The sequence below is a fragment of the Nerophis lumbriciformis genome, linkage group LG02, assembly GCF_033978685.3.
Source record: "Nerophis lumbriciformis linkage group LG02, RoL_Nlum_v2.1, whole genome shotgun sequence".
Taxonomy (NCBI): domain Eukaryota; kingdom Metazoa; phylum Chordata; class Actinopteri; order Syngnathiformes; family Syngnathidae; genus Nerophis; species Nerophis lumbriciformis.
In genome coordinates this window covers 23642111-23669784 of record NC_084549.2, presented here as the reverse complement: position 1 = coordinate 23669784, position 27674 = coordinate 23642111, and the positions used below count along the sequence as shown (strand labels likewise).

The window sequence follows — 27674 nt, the reverse complement described above, 5'->3', positions numbered from 1 at the left end:
AGACTTCCCTCTCCCCAGCCACTTCGTCCAGCTCCTCCCGGGGGATCCCGAGGCGTTCCCAGGCCAGCCGGGAGACATAGTCTTCCCAACGTGTCCTGGGTCTTCCTCGTGGCCTCCTACCGGTCGGACATGCCCTAAACACCTCCTTAGGGAGGCGCTCGGGTGGCATCCTGACCAGATGCCCGAACCACCTCATCTGGCTCCTCTCAATGTGGAGGAGCAGCGGCTTTACTTTGAGCTCCCCCCGGATGACAGAGCTTCTCACCCTATCTCTAAGGGAGAGCCCCGCCACCCGGCGGAGGAAACTCATTTCGGCCGCTTGTACCCGTGATCTTGTCCTTTCGGTCATAACCCAAAGCTCATGACCATAGGTGAGGATGGGAACGTAGATCGACCGGTAAATTGAGAGCTTTGCCTTCCGGCTCAGCTCCTTCTTCACCACAACGGATCGATACAGCGTCCGCATTACTGAAGACGCCGCACCGATCCGCCTGTCGATCTCACGATCCACTCTTCCCCCACTCGTGAACAAGACTCCGAGGTACTTGAACTCCTCCACTTGGGGCAAGATCTCCTCCCCAACCCGGAGATGGCACTCCACCCTTTTCCGGGCGAGAACCATGGACTCTGACTTGGAGGTGCTGATTCTCATCCCAGTCGCTTCACACTCAGCTGCGAACCGATCCAGTGAGAGCTGAAGATCCTGGCCAGATGAAGCCATCAGGACCAAATCATCTGCAAAAAGCAGAGACCTAATCCTGCAGCCACCAAACCGGATCCCCTCAACGCCTTGACTGCGCCTAGAAATTCTGTCCATAAAAGTTATGAACAGAATCGGTGACAAAGGGCAGCCTTGGCGGAGTCCGACCCTCACTGGAAACGTGTCCGACTTACTGCCGGCAATGCGGACCAAGCTCTGACACTGATCGTACAGGGAGCGGACCGCCACAATCAGACAGTCCGATACACCATACTCTCTGAGCACTCCCCACAGGACTTCCCGAGGGACACGGTCGAATGCCTTCTCCAAGTCCACAAAGCACATGTAGACTGGTTGGGCAAACTCCCATGCACCCTCAAGGACCCTGCCGAGAGTATAGAGCTGGTCCACAGTTCCACGACCAGGACGAAAACCACACTGTTCCTCCTGAATCCGAGGTTCGACTATCCGGCGTAGCCTCCTCTCCAGTACACCTGAATAGACCTTACCGGGAAGGCTGAGGAGTGTGATCCCACGATAGTTAGAACACACCCTCCGGTTCCCCTTTTTAAAGAGAGGAACCACCACCCCGGTCTGCCAATCCAGAGGTACTGCCCCCGATGTCCACGCGATGCTGCAGAGTCTTGTCAACCAAGACAGCCCTACAGCATCCAGAGCCTTAAGGAACTCCGGGCGGATCTCATCCACCCCCGGGGCCTTGCCACCGAGGAGCTTTTTAACTACATCAGCAACCTCAGCCCCAGAAATAGGAGAGCCCACCACAGATTCCCCAGGCACTGCTTCCTCATAGGAAGACGTGTTGGTGGGATTGAGGAGGTCTTCGAAGTATTCCCTCCACCGATCCACAACTTCCGCAGTCGAGGTCAGCAGAACACCATCCGCACCATACACGGTGTTGGTAGTGCACTGCTTCCCCTTCCTGAGGCGGCGGATGGTGGTCCAGAATCGCTTCGAAGCCGTCCGGAAGTCGTTTTCCATGGCTTCCCCGAACTCCTCCCATGTCCGAGTTTTTGCCTCCGCGACCGCTGAAGCCGCACACCGCTTGGCCTGTCGGTACCTGTCCGCTGCCTCAGGAGTCCCATGAGCCAAAAGAACCCGATAGGACTCCTTCTTCAGCTTGACGGCATCCCTCACCGCCGGTGTCCACCAACGGGTTCTAGGATTACCGCCACGACAGGCACCAACTACCTTGCGGCCACAGCTCCAATCAGCCGCCTCGACAATAGAGGTGCGGAACATGGTCCACTCGGACTCAATGTCCAGCACCTCCCTCGTGACATGTTCAAAGCTCTTCCGGAGGTGGGAATTGAAACTCTCTCTGACAGGAGACTCTGCCAGACGTTCCCAGCAAACCCTCACAATGCGTTTGGGCCTGCCAGGTCTGTCCGGCATCCTCCCCCACCATCGCAGCCAACTCACCACCAGGTGGTGATCGGTAGAAAGCTCCGCCCCTCTCTTCACCCGAGTGTCCAAAACATGAGGCCGCAAATCCGATGACACAACTACAAAGTCGATCATAGAACTGCGGCCTAGGGTGTCCTGGTGCCAAGTGCACATATGGACACCCTTATGCCTGAACATGGTGTTCATTATGGACAATCCGTGACGGGCACAAAAGTCCAATAACAAAACACCACTTGGGTTCAGATCCGGGCGGCCATTCTTCCCAATCACGCCTCTCCAGGTTTCACTGTCGTTGCCAATATGAGCGTTGAAGTCCCCCAGTAGAACGAGGGAATCACCCGGGGGAGCACTCTCAAGTACTCCCTCGAGTGAATCCAAAAAGGGTGGGTACTCTGAGCTGCTGTTTGGCGCGTAAGCGCAAACAACAGTCAGGACCCGTCCCCCCACCCGAAGGCGGAGGGAAGCTACCCTCTCGTCCACCGGGTTGAACTCCAACATGCAGGCTCTGAGCCGGGGGGCAACAAGAATTGCCACCCCAGCCCGTCGCCTCTCACTGCTGGCAACGCCAGAGTGGAAGAGAGTCCAGCCCCTCTCGAGAGAACTGGTTCCAGAGCCCTTGCTGTGCGTCGAGGTGAGTCCGACTATATCCAACCGGAACTTCTATACCTCGCGCACTACCTCAGGCTCCTTCCCCCCCAGCGAGGTGACGTTCCACGTCCCAAGAGCTAGCTTCTGTAGCCGAGGATCGGACCGCCAAGTGCCCTGCCTTCGGCTACCGCCCAGCTCACATTGCACCCGACCTCTATGGCCCCTGCTATGGGTGGTGAGCCCATTGGAGGGGGGACCCACGTTACCTCTTCGGGCTGTGCCCGGCCGGGCCCCATGGGGACAGGCCCGGCCACCAGGCGCTCGCCATCGTGCCCCAACTCCGGGCCTGGCTCCGGAGGGGGGCCCCGGTGACCCGCGTCCGGGCGAGGGAAATCTGAGTCTCGGTTCTTGCATTTCCATAGAAGTCTTCGAGCTGCTCTTTGTCTGATCCCTCACCTAGGACCTGTTTGTCTTGGGAGACCCTACCAGGGGGCATGGAAGCCCCCGGACAACATAGCTCCTAGGATCATTGGGACACGCAAACTCCTCTACCACGTTAAGGTGGCAGCTCAGAGAGGAGCCATAGCACACATAAACGTGTGTGAGAGGGGAAAATCCAAAGAACACAAAGGACATTAAAAGAGTAGAGCTGATGCAACCAGACACTTCTACACACAGCCACTAAAGTAAAACCAAAAACATATGCATCGTCTGCTGGGGTGGGGTCGGCATGGCCAGAAACAGGAGCAGACCCAACAAAGCAACCAAGAGAGCAGACTCCACCCTCGGCCGCCCACCAACTCTCGGCCAGTGTCCAGTCCGCATGGATGAGCGAGGATGCGTCCAAGGAGACCGAGCTGTCCGATACCTGCTCATTCAGCCAAGACACCGTGAAGCTTGTATGTCCCGCAGCCCTGTCTCTCCATCCGCATCTCCTCCAGTCTCTCAAAACGGACTCTGGTGTGGCAGAGACCCAGCAGCTGGTCTCCATGGCCAAAAGGCTCCCGGGAGACAGATCCAGAAGCCCACAAAAAAACCACCGCAGAAGTCACGAAAGTGCCACCCCTTGTCACACAGTCCCAAAGGGTCCCCAACAAAAGGCAAAAAAACCACATGAAAACAAGAGGGGAACATCAGGAACACAAAAGGATGACACAAGAGCACAGAGCTCCTGCCAACAGCAGAAATTATTTTTCATAATTTTTATCAATATTTAAGACATTTGTTTGTAGTAAACAATTTATTGATACATAATATACAACAGGTAAACAGTACAACTACCAAAAAAAAAAAAAAAAAAAAAAAACCACTGCAAGTTTGGCACTACACTATACAAACGTGAGGTACTAAATGCTTCAATGTTTGGACTCTTTCCAAGTCCTCGAGGAAGAGAGAAAAAACAGTAAGTTCTAGGAGAGTCAATGTTATAGATGGTAAAAAGAAGTGGACACAGTTTTGCACTGGGAAACCTTAGAAAAAAATGTGCTCGGGTCATCACAAAAACATCACAGCACCGCATCGGGGGGAGCGCACCCTCTCCCAATAGGCTCTAGTGCTTTTAAAAAAAAAAAAAAAAATGGAACCCGAAGAAACACTTTCTAGGAAAATAAAATGCAGCATTTTAAGAACTTAAAATAAATAAATATGTGTATGCATATTTGCTATAGCATGATATATCCACACGCCAACGCCGCATATAATCACATCTAGCTCAAACAGCCACACAAACATAGTTTCATTACAGTCTAAACCTTGGGGAGCCGGCATGTCCTCCATTGGGACTTCGTGTTGGCTCAGAGTTGATTCTTGGGATACAATCCTGAGAAATGTGTCCGACACCGCACGCGTCATCAAGCGTCCCAACGCGCACGCAAACAACTGTACAGAAATGTTACACGCTGCAGGGCGTCCATCCCTGCCATGAGTGATCCTTAAATATTAAGTATAGAGGAAATGTAAAAGGGCTACATACTATACATCCAATACACAACATTTTAATCAATGTATGTGTGCCACTTCCTGGCTAGGGTGGGCTGATGTTTGGGAAAGGCAGCCCCCACCTTCATGCTGGTGTGGTCTGAAAGAAATGAAGCAAAAAATGATGGCAGAAAGTATTGTCACTTAAATCAGTGGTTTTCAACCACTGTGCCGCGGCACACTAGTGTGCTGTGAGATACAGTCTGGTGTGCCGTGGGAGATTGTCTCATTTCACCTATTTGGGTTAAAAATATTTTTTTGCAAATGTAACGGAGTTAAAATACACCTTTGTTATTTATTATATTTTGTTTGTGAATTTTATCTCCAAATAGTTATCTTTTCTGCTCGCCTATGACAGGGTGGTTTGATATATTTTTGTCCCTCCTGAGCTCCTGTAGTTCTCCTGGGTTGTGTAGCCCCTCCCTTCTCCCCTCACAGAAAAGTTTCACATGGCTGAGGGTGAGTCTTGGTCGGACGGTCCCACCGACCTTTTCCTTGTTTTTCGGTAGAAATTAGATCTTTAATCAATGAATGTGTGTACCAAGAATGTGAATATGTTTACCTGTGTTGTCCTCTAGTTTTAAGTTCAGATTCCAGGTAACATTACATCGCTAACATTGGCGCCAAACGGCCGCTCTTTGTTGTATGAGACTTGTTCAGTGCGTGCGTGCGTGCGTGCGTGCGTGCGTGCGTGTGTGTGCGTACATGTGTAGGTAATGAGACTTGTTCAGTGTGTGTGTGCGTGCGTGCGTGCTTGCGTGCGTGTGTGTGTGTGTGTGTGTGTGTGTGTGTGTGTGTGTGTGCCTACATGTTGTCGGAGGCAGATATTTACATATATCCGAATTTAAGTGTTACTTCTTTTATTTCATAATCATATTACAAAACAGCTAGTGTTTTTCTTCCAATTGTGGTCTTTTGGTTGTCTGCTTATACTGTGTGCTTAACCTTGAGTGAGGAATGTAAGAAAGAGAGATACTCCTTTCTCTTATCTAGCCTTATGTCCAGGTGCGGAGGACAATGAGCATGTGTTTTGGCTGGAGGGACATGACTGCGAGGGTGGGAGAGAGAGACACTTAAGAGGGGAGAGGGTTTTTCAGGGGGGGGCAGACCATCTTGGCGGCGCGATTGAATGTTCTATGCTGGACTGGTCTCAATGTATTTGCAAAGCTTTGCAAATATATTACAAAATACCTATTCTGTCTCTGGTGGTTTTTCTACTCAGCTTTAAGTGTCGTAAAGAGCTTGGGAGCGACTTGAGACTTGAATTCCCTGGGAGGAACAACTGGTCCAAACGCAACAATGTGTAGGTAATGAGACTTGTTCAGTGTGTGCGTGCGTGTTTGTGCGTGTGTGTGCTTACGCGCGTAGGTAACAGTGTTATTCTGTGTGTTTAGGCGTAAGCCAAAGAAAGACGGGATACCGACATTGTCTGATTGTCGCCCGCAGGTTTGTGGTTTTATTTTAATTCCTAAGGTGTTAACTATAGCAAATGTTGCATGTTTTGTTCTGCCACGGAATGGCGCTTAGAATATACATTTCAATATTTTACAGACTGTTTGTATCTGTCTTTTTCATTGTAAATGGTTAAAGATGTATATGTGACAGAAAAGTTTCACATGGCTGAGGGCGTAAGCCAAAGAAAGACGGGATACCGACATTGTCTGATTGTCGCCCGCAGGTTGGAAGGAAAATAAATGAAGCTGAGAACAGTGGAAAAAGTCTCATCATTGTGCCGACCCAGAACAGTTACACAAACCAGTAATTATAGTCGGCAAATGATGTGTTGTTGTTGAGTGTCGGTGCTGTGTAGAGCTCGGCAGAGTAACCGTGTAATACTCTTCAAACTGTAGTGCACCACAGGGCTAGTGACAGTGTGTGTGTGCGTGTTACAGCAGGGTGGCTACAAATGCGGACAGTTCAGCTAGCTATTGTTTTGGCTTTGTTAATAAATAGAAAGTTGATCCATCACCCCGTTATGTTTGTTTGATATACAACATATTCATTCCGCACTCCATCCAGCTGTATAATCACTCTCCGTACAGCAATAGATGATATTTGTCTTTCACCTGACCGCTTCTATGTTAGCTACCTCTCTTTGATTACAATGTATATTTTCTGCTGGATGTACTCTCTATTTTATACTGTCCTTTTTTTTTGCTGCAGTTGTTACATATACTGTAATATTGTACATGGTAATTGGGATTTGTTATATATTGTATATATTATATAAAAATACAATATAATATAACATATCAGTATATATTATATACTGTATATATAATATGTAAATATTACATATATGTTATATTTTATATTGCTACTATGGTACATTTATAGTCTACTTTATACCTGCATTATCCTTTCCATTCTTACCCTTTCCATCCTTTGCGACAGAGCTACTGTGTGGAACAATTTCCCTTGAGCATCAATAAAGTTTGTCTAAGTCAGTGGTTCTTAACCTGGGTTCGATCGAACCCTAGGTGTTCGGCGGAGGTCAAGACACACCCGACTTATCGTGTAAATAAAAACTTCTCCCTATCGGCGTATTACGGATACGGCAACAGCAGAAGTCACACTGACTTGCAGGAGTGTAATTTGTTGTGAGTTTATGCACTGTGTTGGTTTTGTTCTTTGAACAAGGTGATGTTCATGCACGGTTCATGTTGTGCACCAGTAATAAAACATGGTAACACTTTAGTATGGGGCGCATATGCACCATTAATTAGTTAAGAAAAGGCATCTCTATCCTCCTTCAAAACCGCAATAAAAGTACACCTCCAGGCAACTTCAACCCTAAACTATCACCCTCCCCGGATTGTTAATAATCAAATGTAAACAATCAAATGTAGATACTTTTCTTATGCCTTCTGATCTCTCTCTCTCTCTCTCTCTATGTCCACTACTTGCTGTGCATATCCTACCAAGTCAGACCTACACTGTTTCAATATCCATTTCTCTGTTCTCAATTGTTGATGACTGATGATAACAACCAAACCTAACCCCCCCCCCCCACCCCGAATTGTAAATAATGTAAATAATTCAATGTATACACCCTGATGATTATCTTGTGTGATGACTGTATTATGATGATAGTATATATCTGTATCATGAATCAATTTAAGTGGACCCCGACTTAAACAAGTTGAAAAACTTATTCGGGTGTTACCATTTAGTGGTCAATTGTATGGAATATGTACTTCACTGTGCAACCTACTAATAAAAGTCTCAATCAATCAATCAATCAATGCTTATTAGCATGCAAGTTAGTAACATATTGGCTCTTAACTAGTCATTATTAAGTACTTATTAATGCCTTATTCGGCATGGCCTTATTATAACCCTAACCCTCTAACCCTGACCCTGACCCTAACTCTAACCCGAACCAAATAACTCTAAATTAAGTCTTTGTTACTTAGAATATCTTCCCCTAGTGTCCAAAAAACTGTGAATTAAGTCTTTGTTACTTAGAATATGTTCCCCATACTAAAGTGTTATCAAAAACATATAACTTTGTCTTGAATTTGAAAAAAACCCAACATTGTATTTTTCACTAAAGAAGGGTTCGGTGAATGCGCATATGAAACTGGTGGGGTTCGGTACCTCCAACAAGGTTAAGAACCACTGCCCTAAGTACTGTATAGCGAATTTATATTGTGTTCAAAGTGTACAAACTTTTACTAAATTATGTACTTTTGTCAAAGCTGAAACCTATTATTCATGTTTACATTGTTTTTTATGGAGAAATTTGCTTCAGTATACAAACTTTTCTATTAACTAACCAAATATGTTAGTAAATTGAGGTTCCACTTGGCTATACAAGCTGTACACTGACTACTGTTAACTATGATTTATATTGTATTGTCCCTTGAGAAGGTGTATTGTAATAAAAATGGTTGCACGTGAAATGCTTTACCAGGTTTTAGGCATAGTAACAGGGGGACACCAGCAGGTCAGTGAGCACCAGCAGCTGGTCATCTGTGAACTGCTGCTTATGCTGCTGCCAGTTGTCATGGTGCGTCCTGCGGAAGTTGGACAGGGTTTTCTTCACAGTCATCTGGAGGACCACAAACACACATTCAGGTTACGTTTTACTTTCCCATGGTGAAAAAAATACATTCTAATAAGACATACTTCAATAGGTTGAGTGTCATTAAGGTGGGCGCTCAGGTCCATTAGCAGCTGGGGCATCCAGGTGGGCACGTCGTATGGGCTGGAAAGGATGCAAGCACTTAGCCCAAGAACCCCAGCATGGCGCCGCACCAGGTCTGTGACAACAGCAACAAAATGAGGTGAAAGGGAAGTATGGATACATTTTTAGAGGTCAAACTGGCGCCTCACCTGCAGAAGGTACAGTGTCCCCTATTGTGCCAATGCCCCTCTTCCTCTTTTTAGGAAGGCAAGTCTTGCACAGAGCCTCAAAGTGAGTCTGCATGGGGGAATCCATGTGCAGGAAATTGCACTGGAGGAAGCCACTGAGTGTGGTGGCGGCCATTTCTCTTACCTGCAGAGAAAGTCAAAAACATTACTAGCTAGTGCACTTGCGCAGTCTAATGACATTAGTTCCCCTTTTCCCTTTGACAATCATAGAAACAACAAGATGGAAATAGCATCTGCTTGAGAATGAGGGTGGAGGTGTTATGGAGTCAGGTGTGATCCAAATGTCTTTTCCCCCCTCAGATTTTATATGCGGAACAGTCATCTCCAAAGAAAAGGCCTCCAGATCAAAATTATTCTTTGCTTTAGTGCAGTGTTTCTTAACCATAAGGGCAGGGGCCCATAGTTGGGCCACCAAAAAATATCTGTTTCTCAGCTGTGGCCCGCAGTGGCACTCAGTTGTATTACACTTTTCCACCACTTGAGGCAGTAATGAAAATCTTAACTAAACAGAAGATATCTGGAGTAGAGATGCGCGGATAGGCAATTATTTCATCCACAACCGCATCAGAAAGTCGTCAACCATCCGCCATCCACCCGATGTAACATTTGATCAGAACCGCACCCGCCCGCCATCCGCCCGTTGTTATATATCTAATATAGACGATGCAAGGCATTAGTGAGGTTATAAAGCTTTTGCCTGTTAAAGAAAGGAGACTGATCCAATGCAGCACAGACATTCGCGTGCCACACTGTCACGACCCAGACGCACACCAGTGCGCAATCATATGGGAGCCGCGCTGAGCGCACCTCCAAGCGCGTCTCGCTGCCGGCGACGGCCGGGTATGGGCCCAACGCTCCAGCGTCATCCATTTTCAGGGCTAGTTGATTCGGCAGGTGGGTTGTTACACACTCCTTAGCGGGTTCCGACGTCCATGGCCACCGTCCTGCTGTCTATATCAACCAGGGTGAGCCCCACCCCTTTCGTGAGCGCACTGCGCGCGGAGTGACCCCTGTTACGCGCCCCCGGCAACAGGGGTGGCGGGCAGGTAAGCTGCGCGGGCGGAGCGCGCGGAGTGACCCTGTTACGAGCCCCCGGCCACGGGGGTGGCGGGCAGGTAAGCTGCTTACCTGCTGCGCGTGACGCCGGCCGCGGCGAAGGCGGACGAGGCGGGGTGTCGGTGCGGTGGGCGCGGTGGTGACCCTGGACGTGCGTCGGGCCCTTCTCGCGGATCGCCTCAGCTACGGCTCCCGGTGGGGCCCTCTCGGGCGAAGGGGCCTCGGTCCCGGAACCCGGCGAGGCGTCGGGGGCCTTCTCCGCTCCGTAAAAGTGTCCATCTCTTTTTTTTTTTTCTTCTGTTGTGGCATATGCAGCAGGTGCCTGCTCGTTTTTCGTATGTGGGTAACAACATTTAACTATGTATATATATTTCCGAATTGGTTTAACTGCCACCCGCCTGAATCTATTTAAAATCTAATTTTTTTTTATTTCAACCGCCCGACCCGACCCGACCCGACCCGCGGATAAAATCTAATTTTTTTAAATTCCATCCGCCCGATCCGCGAATAATCCACGGACTCCGCGGTTGTGCCCGCAAACCGCGCATCTCTAATCTGGAGCTAAGGACATAGAGAAGTTACTTCAGTGCAAAAATTATGACTGAATTATTACTTGTTTTTGACATTATGACTTGTGAAACTGTATTTTCATTTAATTTATTGACAGTTTACTTAAGAACCATTGATTATTTATTTAGTTTATTTTAGCACAACATCCATCCATCCATTTTCTACCGCTCGTCCCTTTCGTGGGTCGCAGGGGGTGCTGGAGCCTATCTCAGCTGCATTCGGGAAGTAGGAGGGGTACACCCTGGACAAGTCGCCACCTCATCACATGGCCAACACAGATAGACAGACAACATTCACACTCACATTCACACACTAGGGACAATTTAGTGTTACCAATCAACCTATCCCCAGGTGCATGTCTTTGGAAGTGGCAGGAAGCCGCAGTACCCGGAGGGAACCCACGCAGTCACGGGGAGAACATGCAAACTCCACACAGAAAGATCCCGAGCCGAGGATCGAACCCAGGACCTTCGACATATATACATTTATTTTTGTCAGCTATTAATGAGTGCCTTGTTATGCAATATATTTGATTATTGCTTATTTTATCTAATTAGCCTAACCAGAGCCTAAGGTTTATGTGTTAAATAAATAATATTATTTGTGATTAACACACAGAATGGTGGTTTTCGTCCTGGTCGTGGAACTGTGGACCAGCTCTATACTCTCGGCAGGGTCCTTGAGGGTGCATGGGAGTTTGCCCAACATGTGCTTTGTGGACTTGGAGAAGGCATTCGACCGTGTACCCCGGGAAGTCCTGTGGGGAGTGCTCAGAGAGTATGGGGTAACGGACTGTCTTATTGTGGCGGTCCGCTCCCTGTATAACCAGTGTCAGAGCTTGGTCCGCATTGCCGGCAGTAAGTTGGACCCGTTTCCAGTGAGGGTTGGACTCCGCCAAGGCTGCCCTTTGTCACCGATTCTGTTCATAGCCTTTATGGACATAATTTCTAGGCGCAGTCAGGGCGTTGAGGGTATCTGGTTTGGTGGCTGCAGGTTTAGGTCTCTGCTTTTTGCAGATGATGTGGTCCTGATGGCTTCATCTGGCAAAGATCTGCAGCTCTCACTGGATCGGTTCGCAGCCGAGTGTGAAGCGACTGGGATGAGAATCAGCACCTCCAAGTCCGAGTCCATGGTTCTCGCCCACAAAAGGGTGGAGTGCCATCTCCGGGTTGGGGAGGAGATCTTGCCCCAGGTGGAGGAGTTCAAGTACCTCGGAGTCTTGTTCACGAGTGAGGGAAGAGTGGATCGTGAGATCGACAGGCGGATCGGTGCGGCGTCTTCAGTAATGCGGACGCTGTATCGATCCGTTGTAGTGAAGAAGGAGCTGAGCCAGAAGGCAAAGCTCTCAATTTACCGGTCGATCTACGTTCCCATCCTCACCTATGGTCATGAGCTTTGGGTCATGACCGAAAGGACAAGATCACGGGTACAAGCGGCCGAAATGAGTTTCCTCCGCCGGGTGGCGGGGCTCTCCCTTAGAGATAGGGTGAGAAGCTCTGTCATCCGGGGGGAGCTCAAAGTAAAACCGCTGCTCCTCCACATTGAGAGGAGCCAGATGAGGTGGTTCGGGCATCTGGTCAGGATGCCACCCGAACACCTCCGGAGGTGTTTCGGGCACGTCCGACCGGTAGGAGGCCACGGGGAAGACCCAGGACACGTTGGGAAGACTATCTCTCCCGGCTGGCCTGGGAACGCCTCGGGATCACCCGGGAGGAGCTGGACAAAGTGGCTGGGGAGAGGGAAGTCTGGGCTTCCCTGCTTAGGTTGCTGCCCCCGCGACCCGACCTCGGATAAGCGGAAGAAGATGGATGGATGGATGGATGCATGTGATTAACACATGCTTTCATATCAATTGACAAGGTGTATTCTGTTAAACTGTAGGTAAGTTAGATATAATTATTGAATCCGATTAAAATCATGAATAAGATGACTAACCCAGTGTTATTATTTGAGTGGGCCCCGGGTCCCTCTGTAGTGGAAAGGTTGGGCCCCAAGGTCAAAAAAGGTTAAGAACCCCTGCTTTAGTGCATGCAGCTGTCATGGATAATAGGTGAGCTTTTATTCCATAATGTCTTTAAATGAAGCAGGTAGTCATGAAGGCCAAACAAAAACGACTACTTCTATCCATCCCCCACTCCTTTGTCTCAACCCCATCCCTTGCTTCCTCTTTCAATCTGAAAGTTATCTCCATGGCAACAGATTACCGCAGCCTGGGGTTTCCATAGCAACAGTTAGAGGACTGGAGGAAGGGTGAGGGGGGCTGGCGGTGAGAGTAGTGGAGTCAAGAGGTGAGTGCTGAATCACTAAAGGCCGCCAGCATAAACAGTCACCTTTACAGTACAACGATGATGAAGCTGACGACTATTTATTTATTCTGAACAAATTTCTGGTTATGAACTAATGAATTATGTTGTTGTTTTTTACCTCCAACTGCTCGTCTTCCAGCAAAGTTATGACCAGTGCTCGCACGTCGTCCACAGCTTTCTGGTCACTCATGAAGGTGAACAGGTTGTAAAACACCATGATCTGGAGGTAGGTCAGCACTGTGTAGCGAGCGTGCCAGGAGCTGCTGCCAGCAATCTGCAACACACAACAGCGTCATCACATGTCAATTATGGACTAAGCATTGGACACACCAGACGTACAAAACGTGCATAAATTTAAGGACGCTTTGTCTTTTTGGAAATGTGATATCCTTGCAAGCAAAGGGGCTTGATTCATTACGATGGGAGATACCCCAATGTGCTGCATTGCTAGAGGTGGGGGACATAGGGGATTGCATAACCCCTATTTATTTATTGTAATTAAAGGAATGTATACAGCTCTGAAATGTGGAACAAAGAAGTGCGGTAAACGCCATATCCGGCACGCTATGTGAGCGGACACGTTGAACAGCGTAAACAAACATGGCTGACCGCAGTGAACCACCTCATCGAGAGATCCAATCATGTCCTATGGAAACACTTAGGCTTTTACAACGTCAATGGCGGAAAATAACTGGACAAGACCCAAGATATTTGCATTTTGTGCCACAGTATGAAAAAAATATTTCGGCAACCCAACAAACACGAGGACCCGGCATCTGATACGAGTCCACCTGGTGGAAGCGGGGGTATAGCAACAGGCAAATACAAGCTACCAGTTGAGTTCAGCAAACAATCGAGGAAGCAATTTGAAAGATGCCACCCTCATCTGAAAAGGTAAACAAAATATAGGCCATTGCAACGTTTATTGCTAAATATTTCCGTCCTTATTCCGTCGTGAATGAGGGATTTAGAGCACTGCTTCACACAATGGAGGCCAGATATACCATTTCATCCTGACTCTCTCATTTCATTTGTAGCAGGGGAAACCTGTTCATGTTTGTTTGTATTTAGACAATAAAGCACTTTAAAGGTGTTTAGTCTGAAGTTAAGTAAATTTTTTGTAGGGGCCACATTTTTTTGTAATTTGAAAAGGCACTACAACTGTATGTACAAAATTACATTTTGAAGGAGGATTGCTAATGCTGAGCTACTGATACCAACTTTTTAATTTGTAACTCAGGACAATTTATTGATGTTTGTGTTTGTATTTAAGCAGCAAAGCACTTTTTGAACTGCTGGTTTTGCAGTTCCTGTTTTTCTAAATGCAGTATTTTTGTGCTCTATTATTTTAGGGCACTTATGTCCCAGTTTTGCACACATTTCCATTAATCTAATAAACGTAATAGAAACGTAATGGAAATTACTTCAACTGTTTCTTGTTAAAACTAAACTGTTTTTTTTAAAGGCGCTAGTGATGAATGCTATTTAGTGAAACGAAAATAAATGTAAATCTGATTTTTAATCCAATCGTAGCTCTTGAATTGTAATCGATGAGGTGCCGATAGATTCCCACCTCTATGCTTTGCTACTACATATTGTCTAGTACAGTGGTACCTCAACTTAAGAGTGTTTTGAGATAAGAGCTTTCTCTCGGCTAATTGTTATGTTTTGTTACAAGCAATACATTTAGTTACAAGCATCCTCACCATTAGTTAGCATCGCAAATACCACAATAAACCTGTAAGAACATTAGCTTATAGCTAGAAAAAGATCTTTGTTTTCCAACCATGGCAAGAAAGACATTTGAGTGTGAAGGACAGCGCTGGGAAGAAGAAGTGGATGACATTCATTGAATTAAAGAAAAAAAAATCTATAAAAACATGACCGAACATGTAGCTAACTTGCCAAAGCAATTCAAGCGCATGATTGCTAGTCTGCACAATACTGAGGCAGAATAAGCCTGACACCAGCCAAGAATGTTAAAATAATATTTAAACGGCAGCTATTTATCCATGAAAGTATGGAAAAGCTGCCGACGGTGTGTTTGACGGAGAAGCAGCTCGAAAGATACAGTTGACGTCCGCTCTCCTTGGTAAATGCTATTATTAAATTACATTACCGTATTTTCCGCACTATAAGGCGCACAGGATTATAAGGCGCACCTTCAATGAATGGCCTATTTTAAAACTTTATTCATATAAAAGGCGCACCGCATTGTAAGGTGCATAGAATAGACGCTACAGTAGAGGCTGGGGTTACGTTATGCATCCCGTAGCTGCGAGACCTGTTGTGGCTCAATATTGGTCCATATATAAGGCGCACCGGATTATAAGGCGCAGTCAGCTTTTGAGAAAATTGGAGGCTTTTAGGTGCGCCTTATAGTGCGGAAAATACGGTACATTACTTCATAAAACTATTGTGGTTGTTTGCAATGTTCCCTCTAATTGTTGATGTGTCTGAGCAAACACAAAAACTCAAAACATTCAGTGGGGCACATGTGAGCAACATCACACGTGGCAATACCAGCAGCACACCTGTCTCAAACCAATCTTTTATAATAACACTCAAATAAGAGGAGTCATTTTCATGAGATTATTTTCTAATATTAGTGATTTGGCCCACTTGTAATGAAAATAAAAGAAATCTTGTTTTTCATAAGCTATGGATTAGTGTTGTACAATATGTCTGGGTGGGGGTCCTGCTTTGGAAATCATTTGGACCCCTTTCAGAGATCACATTTAGTTCCCCTTAAACATCCTCATGTTGCACAATGAAATGTAAGCATAGGATGAAGTGTGCATTCCTGTAACTTTCTCTAGTAACAGCATTCCATGATTAATATAAATAAATTAACATTAATAATAAATGACAGTAGAATAAGCACACGTATGAATGAGGAGTCATAGCGTAACTTTGTGGTGTTTGAGTTGTCCGACTTTTTGTGTGGCAATAAACGCACCAGTGGCTTAGTGGTATGCGTGTTGGTGACAGATGACAAGTTGGTTTTGGCCTGGTTTGTACGGCAGAAAATGACTAGTTTTTCGAGATAGAAGTTTTTTACTCATGTTTTTGGTGTGGTTATGGCCGAATATAAACAGTTTTGCTCAATAAAGTGATCGATATAATTCCTGTCCTCGAAGCAGACGTTACAATAATTGAACGGTGTTGACGAACACCGTTAGGGCCGCTTGTTGTCACTGTCACTCAGAGTTGCATTGCAAAATTATACAGAGGTGCGCAGAGGACGCTTGAGCAGTGCGCAATTGCGCAGGCACACACCTTAGAGGGAACGTTGGTTGTTTGTACTACATTTTGTTTTGTTTTTCATACAACATTTATGGATGATAAAATTGTAATGTTTTGGAGGCAGGCAAACACCAATTAAATTGAATTCTATTCATTTCAATGGGAGACGATCAGAGATACAAGTGTTTTGCGTTAAGAGGGCCAACACGAAACCAATTAAGGTCACAAGTTGAGGTACTCTTGTACTGTATTTCCTCAACTTGGGACTGTGGCGCTTACAGAAACCATTCTTCAATTAATTCATAATTTATACACTGCTTACACAAAAATAAATGCCGCACCTCATAAAAAGCAGCTAGTGGCACAATGTATCCGTAAGATATCTTTACTACCGGTGTATTCCAGTTTTCACAAGGTGGTACACTTTGGCACACTACACCCTAACTCATTTGTTGAGTTTCCACCACAGGTGTGTTTGCAAGACGCTGAGGCACGGTCATAGCTAGGTAGTATCATGTAAATGCCCACCAACTATCCTCAAGCAGGCTTTATTTTTTTAGACAAAAGAATCCACAAGAACTAGGTTGAAAAAGAAAAAAAACACTAATTCATCAAATTTACAAAAAGTAAATCCCTTACAGCCGTGTGCAAACCTGAATGGCAGAGCACTCATGTGTCTATCCTATGGGACAATGTGAAGATGTAGATAATAATTACTTATGCCTCAAAATGCACTGCATCATGTATACCAATAACTAAAGGACACGAAAAGAACCAGCTAATGTGAGTGGGTTAAACAGCTAATTCCATTGTAACATGGAAGTAGTAATTCTCTGTTTAACAGACATCATCAGCATGTCTAGTTCTATTCTTACACAATCACTACACAGGTTAAGGACCTCCTCTCAAAAAAATGTCTGCACTTTAGTGACTTAAGGGGGTCCTATTATGCAAAACCAACTTTTCTTATCTATTGGTACCTGTTTTTGTGTATTTGGGATCCCTGTACGTTCTGAAAATTTTAAATCAACTATGGAGGTATGGCAGAGGTATTTATAAAACAATCCTGCCTTCTTCCAAACTTGTTCCAAACGGGCTGTTTGGAATAAAATATTTTAGTGACGTATCTTGCCGTAGTTAAGTCAGCGGATATCTCAATATATGGTAGAGGTTTACCCGAAAAGCTTTGCGCAAGTCCGCCATTTTTATTCAGGTATAGTCCAAAGTTGTCAAAGAGTTCCTTATTTTTTTCTATCCTCTTGTTGTGGGGCAGACTGGCTCGTACATGCACATGCATGCTAAAATCCTCTGTAGATGCCATTTCAATAAATAGTAGCCTGTATTTCTAACTTGTATCTGTCAGTAGACTAAATATTGACGCACTAATATCATAACATGGCTGACAGGGAGAAGACGCTGTCGAAGCGGGCTTGGTCTGGAGGAGGGTTTCGGCACGTAAATAAGACTGCCCACAAAGCAGCGCATTCTAAAGAGACAGTCAAAAAGCAGCTTAATGGTCTGTAAAACATAATCTATGCGAAAACCCTACAATTACATGTCATGTAGACCACAAGCATGTGTTTCAAATGTAGGAAAACAATTTTATATGACCTCTTTAACTCCATTGGCCACCGTTTCAGGAGACACTGTAATTCCACTGGAAACTTCAATGTTTTCTTCTTATTAATCTAGTGAATCAGTGAAGTCATTTTATTGCAGAAGGCTTACCTGCTGCAGGCCATCAAGGACCATGGGGATTTGCTCTGTGTAAAGGAGTCCCTGAGACATGAGGGACAGGCAGATCTTTGCATCCCGCTTAAGCTCATCATAACTGTCATCATTCTCAACTGGAGCAATCTACAATCGCATAAAGACATCAGAATATGTAAGCTTGAGTTATTTTAAGCCAATGTGTGAGCAGCTGAAGAGGCGGGGCTTAAAGGAGCTACCTTGAAGAGCAGGGGGAGTAAGCGCAGCTGCTCGGGTACAGCCGTGGAGAAGGAGCGCCCGGCACTTGCAATCAGCCACTTTAACACTGCAAACATGTTAAGGGTGTTGATAAATGTTTACGGTATTAAATGGGCCATTAAATATTAACACACCTGTTTTGAGCAGTTTGATGGCTTGAGTCCTTTCATCCTGCTCTCCCACCTCATTTTCCTCAATCACGTGGTTCTGGATCTCCTCGTCACCCTCGATCAGGGGCTTTAGTTGTAACAGAATTCTCTCAGTGAAGTCTGAGATGCGAGGCGAGGTGGTTGGCTGAGTGTAAGGCAGGTTAACGTCTATCATGAAGATGTAGGTCAGCACGCTGGAGGGGCAGAGAAACAAAGATGCAGGGTTGACAACTCGTTTAAGGTCAAATGAAAAAAAAATGTTTTACTTTAATAACTTCGTCCCTGTTTATTACGGATGGAAAGAACACCCTACCTTCCAATTCGCTCTCTCACATTCTTGTAGACCTGCGTTAATTTAGGCTCCAAGTACTGCAACAATCTGTGGAGAAGCTCTGGCACACGCCACTCCTGCTGAGCGAGGCCTCCCTGCAGAACATATAGGCGGCTAGAAAATCAAGAGGAAACCAAATTAATAAACTGATTATTATCGTCATTACAAGTAGGGGCATACAAATAAAGACAAGCTCTGTGTACTGACCACGCATCGACAAACGAGCCCCCTTCTCCATTGACCGGAGACTCCATCAACAACTCAAATAGCCAGTGAAGCTTGCGAGGGTCTCTACTCTCCTGTAGATGGGACAAAAAAGGTTAAAAAGAGTCAGATGAATAAATGGACAAGATGAACGGTGAGAAGGAGGGCTTGTTTACACAGGCTGTGGCGATGCAGGTGCCCCAGTCGGCATATGTTTCCACTGTGATGTTGGACAAGGCGGTACGAAGGAGTGGACACAAAATTTTCCAGAGGCTATCAACCTGTAAATCAAGCATTGAAGATACATCCAAAACAATGTTGAGCCTAAATAAAAGGGTTCCCACTCTTTCCCCAAAAATATTTTCCAAGACATTACAGCTGCTACAGAACCCTAAAGAGGAACTGCGCTTTTTTTGGAATTTAGCCTATCATTCACAATTCTTATAAATATATAGGTGTTATTTTTTTAATGCATTCTAACTCGTAAATAAACGCTAGCAAGAGTCAGCTAACAATGGAGGTAATGTGCTTTGATCTATTTTGCCAATAAAGCGCTCAAAAAAACACCCAAAACCCATTAACACTGGATATTAGGGATGTCCCGATCCGATATTTGGATCGGATCGGCCGCCGATATTCGCAAAAAAATGCGTATCGGCAAGGCATGGGAAAATGCCGATCCATATCCAGTTTTAAAAAAAACTCCGGTCCGTGTTTTCCAACGCACCGATTTAAATAATACATTCCACTTTTCTGCTGTTCCCTAAGCTCCGTTCCGCATTTTCCAGCACACTTTCAGCACATCCACAGGTCTGTGGATTCTAACGCAGTTGCTTTTAGCTGCTGGCATTACACGACAGGCTCTTCTCACTCTTTCCTGTGTCTCCCTCTTACAGACAGCGAGCGCACCTTCTGACACACGTCACATACTGTCACGTCATACGTCATATACGTATACGCCTTCTCCCAGCAGAGAGCGAGGTAGCAGAGAGCGAGGTAGCAGCATGGCTAACGATAGCTGTGATGCTAGCGCAGCCGCTAAGGTGCGCGCCTGCTCAAGCGTCCTCTGCGCACGGCAAATCTATGCCACGCACAAAATCAAATAAAAAAATAAGCGCATAACAATTTTCGACACACGGACACGACAGAGAAAACAGTTTTCGTCATCATTGTTCAAATATTGTAAGGTCTATCGAGACGCTTATCTCCATTCGGTGCCACACGTCCACACCATCGCCGAGGCAAACATTTCCACGTCAACACCGCATGAAAAAAAGTGATTTTTTTTTAGTTGTGATTTCCCTCTCTGCATGAAAGTTTAAAAGTAGCATATATTAATGCAGTATGAAGAAGAATGTTTTAATGTAGACATGCAAGCCTTGAAAGAAAATGTTGAAAATCAAGACTACATTTCCTGCAAATGGGTGCATTTCTACCCTATATTTTAACTTTAGATTTATTCTCATATCAAACTCTTTTAGTTGTCTTTTTGACACTTACATCCGGCGCCCCCCCTCCACACCATGGATTATAAATAATGTAAATAATTCAATGTGATTATCTTGTGTGATGACTGTATTATGATGATAGTATATATCTGATAGTATATATCTGTATCATGAATCAATTTAAGTGGATCCCTGGAAAAACTTATTCGGGTGTTACCATTTAGTGGTCAATTGTACGGAATATGTACTTCACTGTGCAACCTACTAATAAAAGTCTCAATCAATCAATCAAAACACATAGAATCATCATACTGATGTGATTATATGCATCAAGTGTTCATTCAAGGCTAAGGCAAAATATCCACATATATATGGTGTATCGCAATATGGCCTTAAAATATCGCAATATTAAAAAAAGGCCATATCGCCCAGCCCTAGTTTCAATGATGCCATTTCTGTTTGTCATGTATAATTTTGTCTATTTTGTGTTTATCCTTGAATAAACAGGTCAGTTTCTTGTTACCAACAATTGTGTATATTCAAACTCCCCTAATTCAGCTGGCTAGTTGTTATCAAGAGTACTAAAACCCTTTTCAACATGATTCTAACAACTAAGTAGGCTAAATAACTTTAAACTTTAATACATGCTCGGATAGGCCATTATCGGTCAGTATCGGTATCGGTCAGTATCGGTATCGGATCGGAAGTGCAAAAACAAGATCGGTATCGGATCGGAAGTGCAAAAACCTGGATCGGGACATCCCTACTGGATATACATGCTGTAAGTATGTACTGTATGTAATGCAGTATCAGGCAAAGTCATAATAACATATATTTATATATTTGGTCATTTTAAGCATTACATAATTTCACATACGCATTATAATGTTCGCTATTTACTTCAACAAAATACAACTAATACTAGTTATAGTAGACTACATGAGAGACAACTACCGGTAAGACTAATTTGGGACAAATGATGATCCAGAACCTTGTATTTTTGAGTCTGAATATACAAAGGATGACCTACAAGTTTAAGAAGATGAGTGATAAGCACATCCCGCTCTAATGAAACACTAAGCATTATGTAGCAGTATTGGTAAGTGCCGAACAAGAAATACTAACTACAAACACAATAAACCTATCACTTACTGAACAATGTCTGCTCTCTGTGAGATACTGATTGATGGCATGTTTATATGGCTTTGCATGTTAATCCCATGGTCTTTGTGCTCCACACATTATATTTTCCTTCACTCTGTTTATGCAATTTTAAAAAATCATTATTTTCATGAATTAGTTTTCACAACTCTTTTGTTTCCAACCTTTCGACTATCAAGGAGTTTAAAGTTCCCGAGTTCTCTGAACGTTTCTAACAGAAAAGTTGAGTCGGCAACAGACAAATTATACCTCCCTCCCGCCATATTTGCTGCTGGACGATAACCATCCGTCCATCTCAAAAGGAGGATACACGTCACGCTGACGGAGCAAATTTTACCCCAACCACAAAGACAGGATCTGAATGAATGTGTACATTGCTGCGGTTCTGAGTAATGGTCGACCTAAAAGGCATGTTTTCAATGGAAAATTGGTCAGTCATTTTCCAAGGAACTCTACATAAGTATGGGTGCTTAGTAAAAGCCAACCTTAGTGTAGCTCCAGTGCTTACAGCCTCTGATCAGGCCAGATATGATCTCTGCAACACAACGCTGTTTGCTCTCATGAGTGTCGGCTACGAGGCGCTCCATGTGTGGTTGCAGCAGAGGCAGAAAGGTGTCGCTGAAATTACGGAACAAACCCTAGAAAGAAAAAAGAAGTAGCTTTCATAATCTTTTTTTAATTGAAAGCAACTTTGGGAAAATCAAGTCACCTTGAACAAACAGAATCTGCGTGTGCTAAACTTGTCTTTGCCCTTCCGTTCCTCCAGAGAGAGAAACTCGATGAACTGATTGACGAATACCGGGTCTGAGAAATGGTCATAGATGATCTGCTCGCGCTTTAATGAGGAGAAAAAGAAGAAAGTTTATTATTTAAAAAAATGCATCTGTAATTCTTGGCCTATTGTCGGAATGCACAAACCTCTGTCATTTCATCTCTGACCAGATTCAATTTGGGCTGTTCGTCCTCAGGAGCATAAATCATCAGTTTCCTAGTAAGTAGTTTGAAAAGATACAGCTAAGTACAACTTAACAATACACAGCCAAGTAAAGGAAATGAAGGAAAGGTGGAGCATTCTCAAACATGAACCTTGGCCAACTGTAGTAACCCCAGTGAGTCTTTTCCACAAAAACACAGCACTCCCAGTCTTGCTGTGTCCGTGGCAGGCTGCTACTGTTGTACTGCAACCACTTGTTATCTGGTCGATCACCCGCCACGATACCACTTGTCTCCTCAACTGCAACTTATTACGACAAAGAAAACATTGTTTACAATGTATTTTAAAGATGTATTTGTAATGCCAACAAAAAAAGGAAAAACAAATCAAACCTTTGTCCCTTTTAAAAATCTCAGATGGGCTAATTGGAACTTTTTTATGAGGCCTCTTTATCTGTTTCATGATCCCTGCCACAGCAGATATCGCCACCTATTGGAATGGTTAAAAACAACAACTCTTCACCCATGTACGATTTTGCAAAAATTTAAGGGTGGCTTTAAGATGAGGACCCACTCACCTTACGGACATAGAGCGAGTCATGGTTGAGGGTTTTGATGAAGAACAAAACAGCGGCTGGTGGGAGTTGGTGGTCATCTCTCAGGAGGAGTGACAAGAAGCCAATAGCGACATGCTCAAATTTCCAAGGCCTGCAGCGTAAAAACAAAGTGTTGTAACAAATACGCCAAACTGCAATGTGGTAAATATCAAATGAACTTACGAGTTCCTGTTGCTGAGAGAGTCCAGCAGATCACCAATCAGCTGCTGGTACTTCCTAAAACATGCAAATGAACAATTGGTTGTTACATCTGTCACATAAACTATACAGACATGGTTAAATGTTGTGGTTGTCTGAAGAAAACCCTGCATATTCACTTTTTAGATTCTCCTGCATGTCCTGTTAAAAGTATGCGCCAATCAACCAAAGAAAACATGTTTTAGACATTGTTTTTATTGTAAGTATAGGGGTGTCAACGCGTGACGTCACATAAACCGGATGTGCAACTCTCTTTTTGGCTTCATCAATAATAAAGACACGATAAACATATTCAAACATTTAAATAACAATGAAGTAATTAACAGCATTTAATAACAAGTGTGTGTCCATAAGTGAGCTGTCAGACTGTCCTTCAAGACACGTACTTCCGCTTGGCGATAACAAACGTGCTGAAGAGGAAAGTCAATCACACTTTGCATCACCTAATTTTAATGACACAAAGTATCAACCTTAGATTATGAACAACATTTTCTGACAGTAGTTGTCTGAGTGATATTGCAGCAGGTTTTTTTTTTTTTTTTTTTTTTTTAAAGGGTTCTATACAGTTTTCATCAGACTTAAAAAACAGCTTAACTTACTCTATAGATTCCAAATTTTTAAGTTGCTGTCTCTTTACACCCTCTGCTGTTTCTTCCTCTGAAGGAACAGGGTCTTTAGGAAGGGGATTTCCAGTGACCATCAGTTGTTTGGCCACATCACAGCTCTCTTCTGGGATCTGCAGGACAGAACGTTAATTGGTAGCAATGACTTATGAGGTTTCTGTTGTTTCTTGTTCGGCAAATCACAAATCAACAATTTCATTCTAGTGTTTTTTTTACAGAGAAGTCGATGCCAATGGTCTCATACTGCCGGTGGATTTTGTCAGCAAGGTCGTCAAAGAGCCGCACAATGGAGGGCTTCTCCAAGGACATAGCTGAACTGAGGCCAGATCGAACAATAGCAGGCCACGTCAGTGCAATGCAGTCCCAGTCATGCAAATTGGCCAGGCACATGCCACTGTGATTTCCCAGTAGACAATACAAGGCACCCTGGAAAGGCAGAGTCAAGCATGTGCCAACATTTAAAACATACTCTTCGACATGTGACAATTTATAAATAAAAAAACATTTGTTTGACATGACATACTTTGAACTGTTGCTGTGTGACGCTGCCGTTGTCTGGGTTGAGAAACTCAAGGACATGGGGTATCACGTCTCTGCAGCAGAAGTTATACGTGCCAAGGGCAGTGAACAGTACATTTTGAGCTTTGCTGCGTACCTGAAAAAAAAGGCTCATTGAGTCTAAGTCTATTATAAAATAGTAGGTTAGAGTGCATGACAAATTAAAACATCACAGAAACAACAAGAACACAAATGATAGAATTGTTTTAAAGTGTCCTCACTCACTTGGCTGTAGGTGCTTGTGGAGAGACGCAATAGATCCCTCATCAGCTCCTGGTGAATGCTTCTGTATTGACACCCTTCCATCGTCAGCTTGCGCAACTTATAGAACACCAAGTTCGAAACTTATGAAATGATAAAACATACTGAAATAACATGACTTGCAAAGTTCTTCATAGTCAACTCACTTCGTGCTGGAGCATGACTCTGTCTATGAGAAGAGCTCTGATATGCTGCTTTCTGCCATGGAGCTGCAAATAGTTGAACTTGAGTTTTGAGGGAAACCTAATTCTGTGGCTTAATTTATATTTACATAGGACGACAAAGCCTCACCCTATTTTCCATAGATTTCTTCACAAGATTGAAGCTCTTCCAACGAGAGTCAAACTCATGTTTGTGAGAACCCTTAAAGTGCAGCAGGTCACTGATTATCTAAAAAACAAAGACAAAAACTGGTTTGTATTGGATGAGATGTTATGCAATTACACACATGAAATGGGACATATTTAACTATTCTACTTTTAAAGTATGGCAAATAATCAGGCATATTTTTTGAAAATGTAATTTTTGCAATCATATCCCATGCACAGTGACTAAATAGGCAACCTTTCTACTGGGACAATAATTACCCCCCATCCCCCACCCCCTAAAAAGTGTAGTTTTACAAATTGTTACCTTTATGATAGAAAAGAGAGATTTTGTGTCATCCTCAGAGTTTTCAAGTATGTAATCTGCAAAAAGAGTTTAGGAAGGCTTGTCAATAACAATTTTTTTAGGGGGTGGAGAGCTGTTGTAAACTTACGAAGCAACAGTCTCATCACACGGCAGATGGATTCTCTGTAGTTCTCTTTAGACTGATCTGGAAATAAATATTAAGACTGCAAAGTAAGTGTGCTTAATATTAAACACGATTTAACATTAAGTTTATCTGAAGTCGAAATTGTAGTGCACACCATAATCTGCTCCGGTATAGAGGGTAGTCTCGTCCAGGTTCACCATACTATGCACTCTGTTTCAAAAGCATATACTTTACTATTGAAACATTTTACGCCTCACATCTTTATTGTATTCATTGAACAAAAATGTAAAAATACACTCATGAGGTACAGTATGCATTTCATTTAACATATATTTAACTACTTACAGTTCAGGAATCGGTTCTCCTTTCAAGGGCGGCATGAGACCACCGGCTCCTAGGAGGCAGTGCTGAATAATTGTCAGACTCTGTAGGACATCATCTCTGGGGGTAAAAAACAAAAACAGGGTAAACAAATCAGTAACAACAGGGCGCCCAAGAAGTAAATTTTAATGTGTTTTACATTCCAAAATGCTTTGTATAATACCTGCTCATGTCTTGGTCTCCCTCTGCATAACTTTGAAGCCTCTCAAGTTCCGGCTGCAGAATCTGGTCCAGTAAAGAGTAAGTGAACTTGGTTTCATCTACGCTGGGCACATGCCACCGGATGTCCAAGTTCCAGAGGTCACCTGGACGACCCCAATCCTGCATTGGATAAACACATAAGTAAAAGCTACCATATTATCCAGCTACATTTGCATAACTGGGGAGTTGTACAGCCCATTGCACAGCAACAATTTGCTGGAGTTAATAAAGGCTGACTCATTTACAAAATACTTATCAGTGGTTACAGTCAAAGACACAGGCAAGACTTCGCATCTGTCAGTCATCCAACTTATCCGCTAATGGATAATTTTTACAGACTTACATTATTTTGATAGTTTTACATTATACAAGTGATTTAATGAATTATAAATCATTATTATTACCTTAATGGGTAGGTAGTCACTGATTGGTTGGCGAAAACCGCTTGGCACACTGCAGTACTCAGTGGGGTAGATGAGGGCTGTGGAGCGCAGGATGTGATGCAGCAGGTTGCAGGCAAGAATGTAGCCCTGCTTACACTTGAGGTGGAGGGTCAACTGCAAAATGTGGACCAAGTCTGAAGAATAGGTCAGGAGCTTGTCACCATCCACTCGAGTAACCTGGGGAGCACATGGCGAGATTAAACAAAATCAGCAGCTGTAAAACGATTCACTATATTCCTATTAACAAATTTTACATCACCTCAGATAGTAACTGAAGATTCCATAAAAACTCCTTGTCCAGCTCCTCTTCGAGTAAAACTTCCTCATCTGTTATAATTGAAAAAAATAAAGTGCACATTACACAACAAACAATGAAATCCAAGCAGAGTACATTAACTTTGGACAAAACTGCTTTATGAGGATGCAGTGTACTTACTGGCAGCAATTTGGTGTATTTGACTGCAGCAATGAGGCACAAACATTTTAAGAGACTCTGCAGGGTGACACTGAAAGAATAATTAGGTGGTCAATGAGCATTAACCCACAATAACATGATTGCTGTATTTCTTCATACACTGGCCAGATTAACAGGGCTCAATTAGGCAAGGGTAGGCATCAATCATGGTACTTTTTTTCTCGTTTGTTGAAGTGTACTACACAACTGGCATTTACAGGGGAACAATTATGATTTTAACACACTTGCGTATGGTCTACTCTAGATAATAAGTATTGGAGATGCTTTGGTGTAACTTTTGCTCCACAGTCACAAACGGTTCATGTGTGGAGGAGGCGTTTCCAGATTGCAAATTATACCCATATCGCCCCACTCTCTCCAAAAGTATCAGAATGTATCTTTTGAAAATGTACACTGTCAAATATATATCTTGAAGACGAACATCATTGGCATTTTTCTTTCGGTCATGGTAGGAAATACATTTCATCTACAGTGTATGAATTCGCCACATTAGGAACACATACAAAGTGATAAAGCGCACATACCATGATTTTGACGAAAATAATACTTCCTACTATCCTACCTTTTGTGGTTTTTCCACAAACTTAGTTGTAATGTCGCAATAGTGCTGTCTTTTTGTCAGAGTTTTGCGGCTAATCCAACTTTCTACACACCGGTCCAATATAACAAAACAATCCCGGGTAAAATGTCGCGGACAACAAACACAGACGTATTTATTTTA

The 27674-nt window shown here is 44.0% G+C and overlaps 1 protein-coding gene across 1 annotated transcript in view; it reads right to left on the bottom strand.

Annotated features, from left to right (window-relative positions):
* Positions 1-3957: 3957 nt before the first annotated feature.
* Positions 3958-27674, bottom strand: part of psme4a (proteasome activator subunit 4a) — a 47347-nt gene continuing 23630 nt past the window's right edge. The window contains exons 16-47 of the mRNA XM_061959058.2: positions 26915-26984; positions 26738-26805; positions 26440-26655; positions 25998-26155; positions 25799-25894; positions 25608-25663; positions 25457-25513; positions 25330-25385; positions 24988-25086; positions 24843-24905; positions 24661-24756; positions 24401-24532; positions 24094-24303; positions 23854-23990; positions 23219-23272; positions 23018-23147; positions 22833-22929; positions 22593-22746; positions 22425-22494; positions 22216-22341; positions 21992-22144; positions 19074-19178; positions 18901-18992; positions 18676-18807; positions 18348-18556; positions 18195-18280; positions 17974-18102; positions 13118-13273; positions 9029-9191; positions 8822-8955; positions 8604-8744; positions 3958-4790 (exon numbers count right to left, since the gene is read on the bottom strand). Coding sequence (XP_061815042.1) covers positions 8610-8744; positions 8822-8955; positions 9029-9191; positions 13118-13273; positions 17974-18102; positions 18195-18280; positions 18348-18556; positions 18676-18807; positions 18901-18992; positions 19074-19178; positions 21992-22144; positions 22216-22341; positions 22425-22494; positions 22593-22746; positions 22833-22929; positions 23018-23147; positions 23219-23272; positions 23854-23990; positions 24094-24303; positions 24401-24532; positions 24661-24756; positions 24843-24905; positions 24988-25086; positions 25330-25385; positions 25457-25513; positions 25608-25663; positions 25799-25894; positions 25998-26155; positions 26440-26655; positions 26738-26805; positions 26915-26984 — 3639 coding nt within the window. The 3' untranslated portion in view covers positions 3958-4790; positions 8604-8609. The remainder of the gene's footprint in view (positions 4791-8603; positions 8745-8821; positions 8956-9028; positions 9192-13117; positions 13274-17973; positions 18103-18194; positions 18281-18347; positions 18557-18675; positions 18808-18900; positions 18993-19073; positions 19179-21991; positions 22145-22215; positions 22342-22424; positions 22495-22592; positions 22747-22832; positions 22930-23017; positions 23148-23218; positions 23273-23853; positions 23991-24093; positions 24304-24400; positions 24533-24660; positions 24757-24842; positions 24906-24987; positions 25087-25329; positions 25386-25456; positions 25514-25607; positions 25664-25798; positions 25895-25997; positions 26156-26439; positions 26656-26737; positions 26806-26914; positions 26985-27674) is intronic.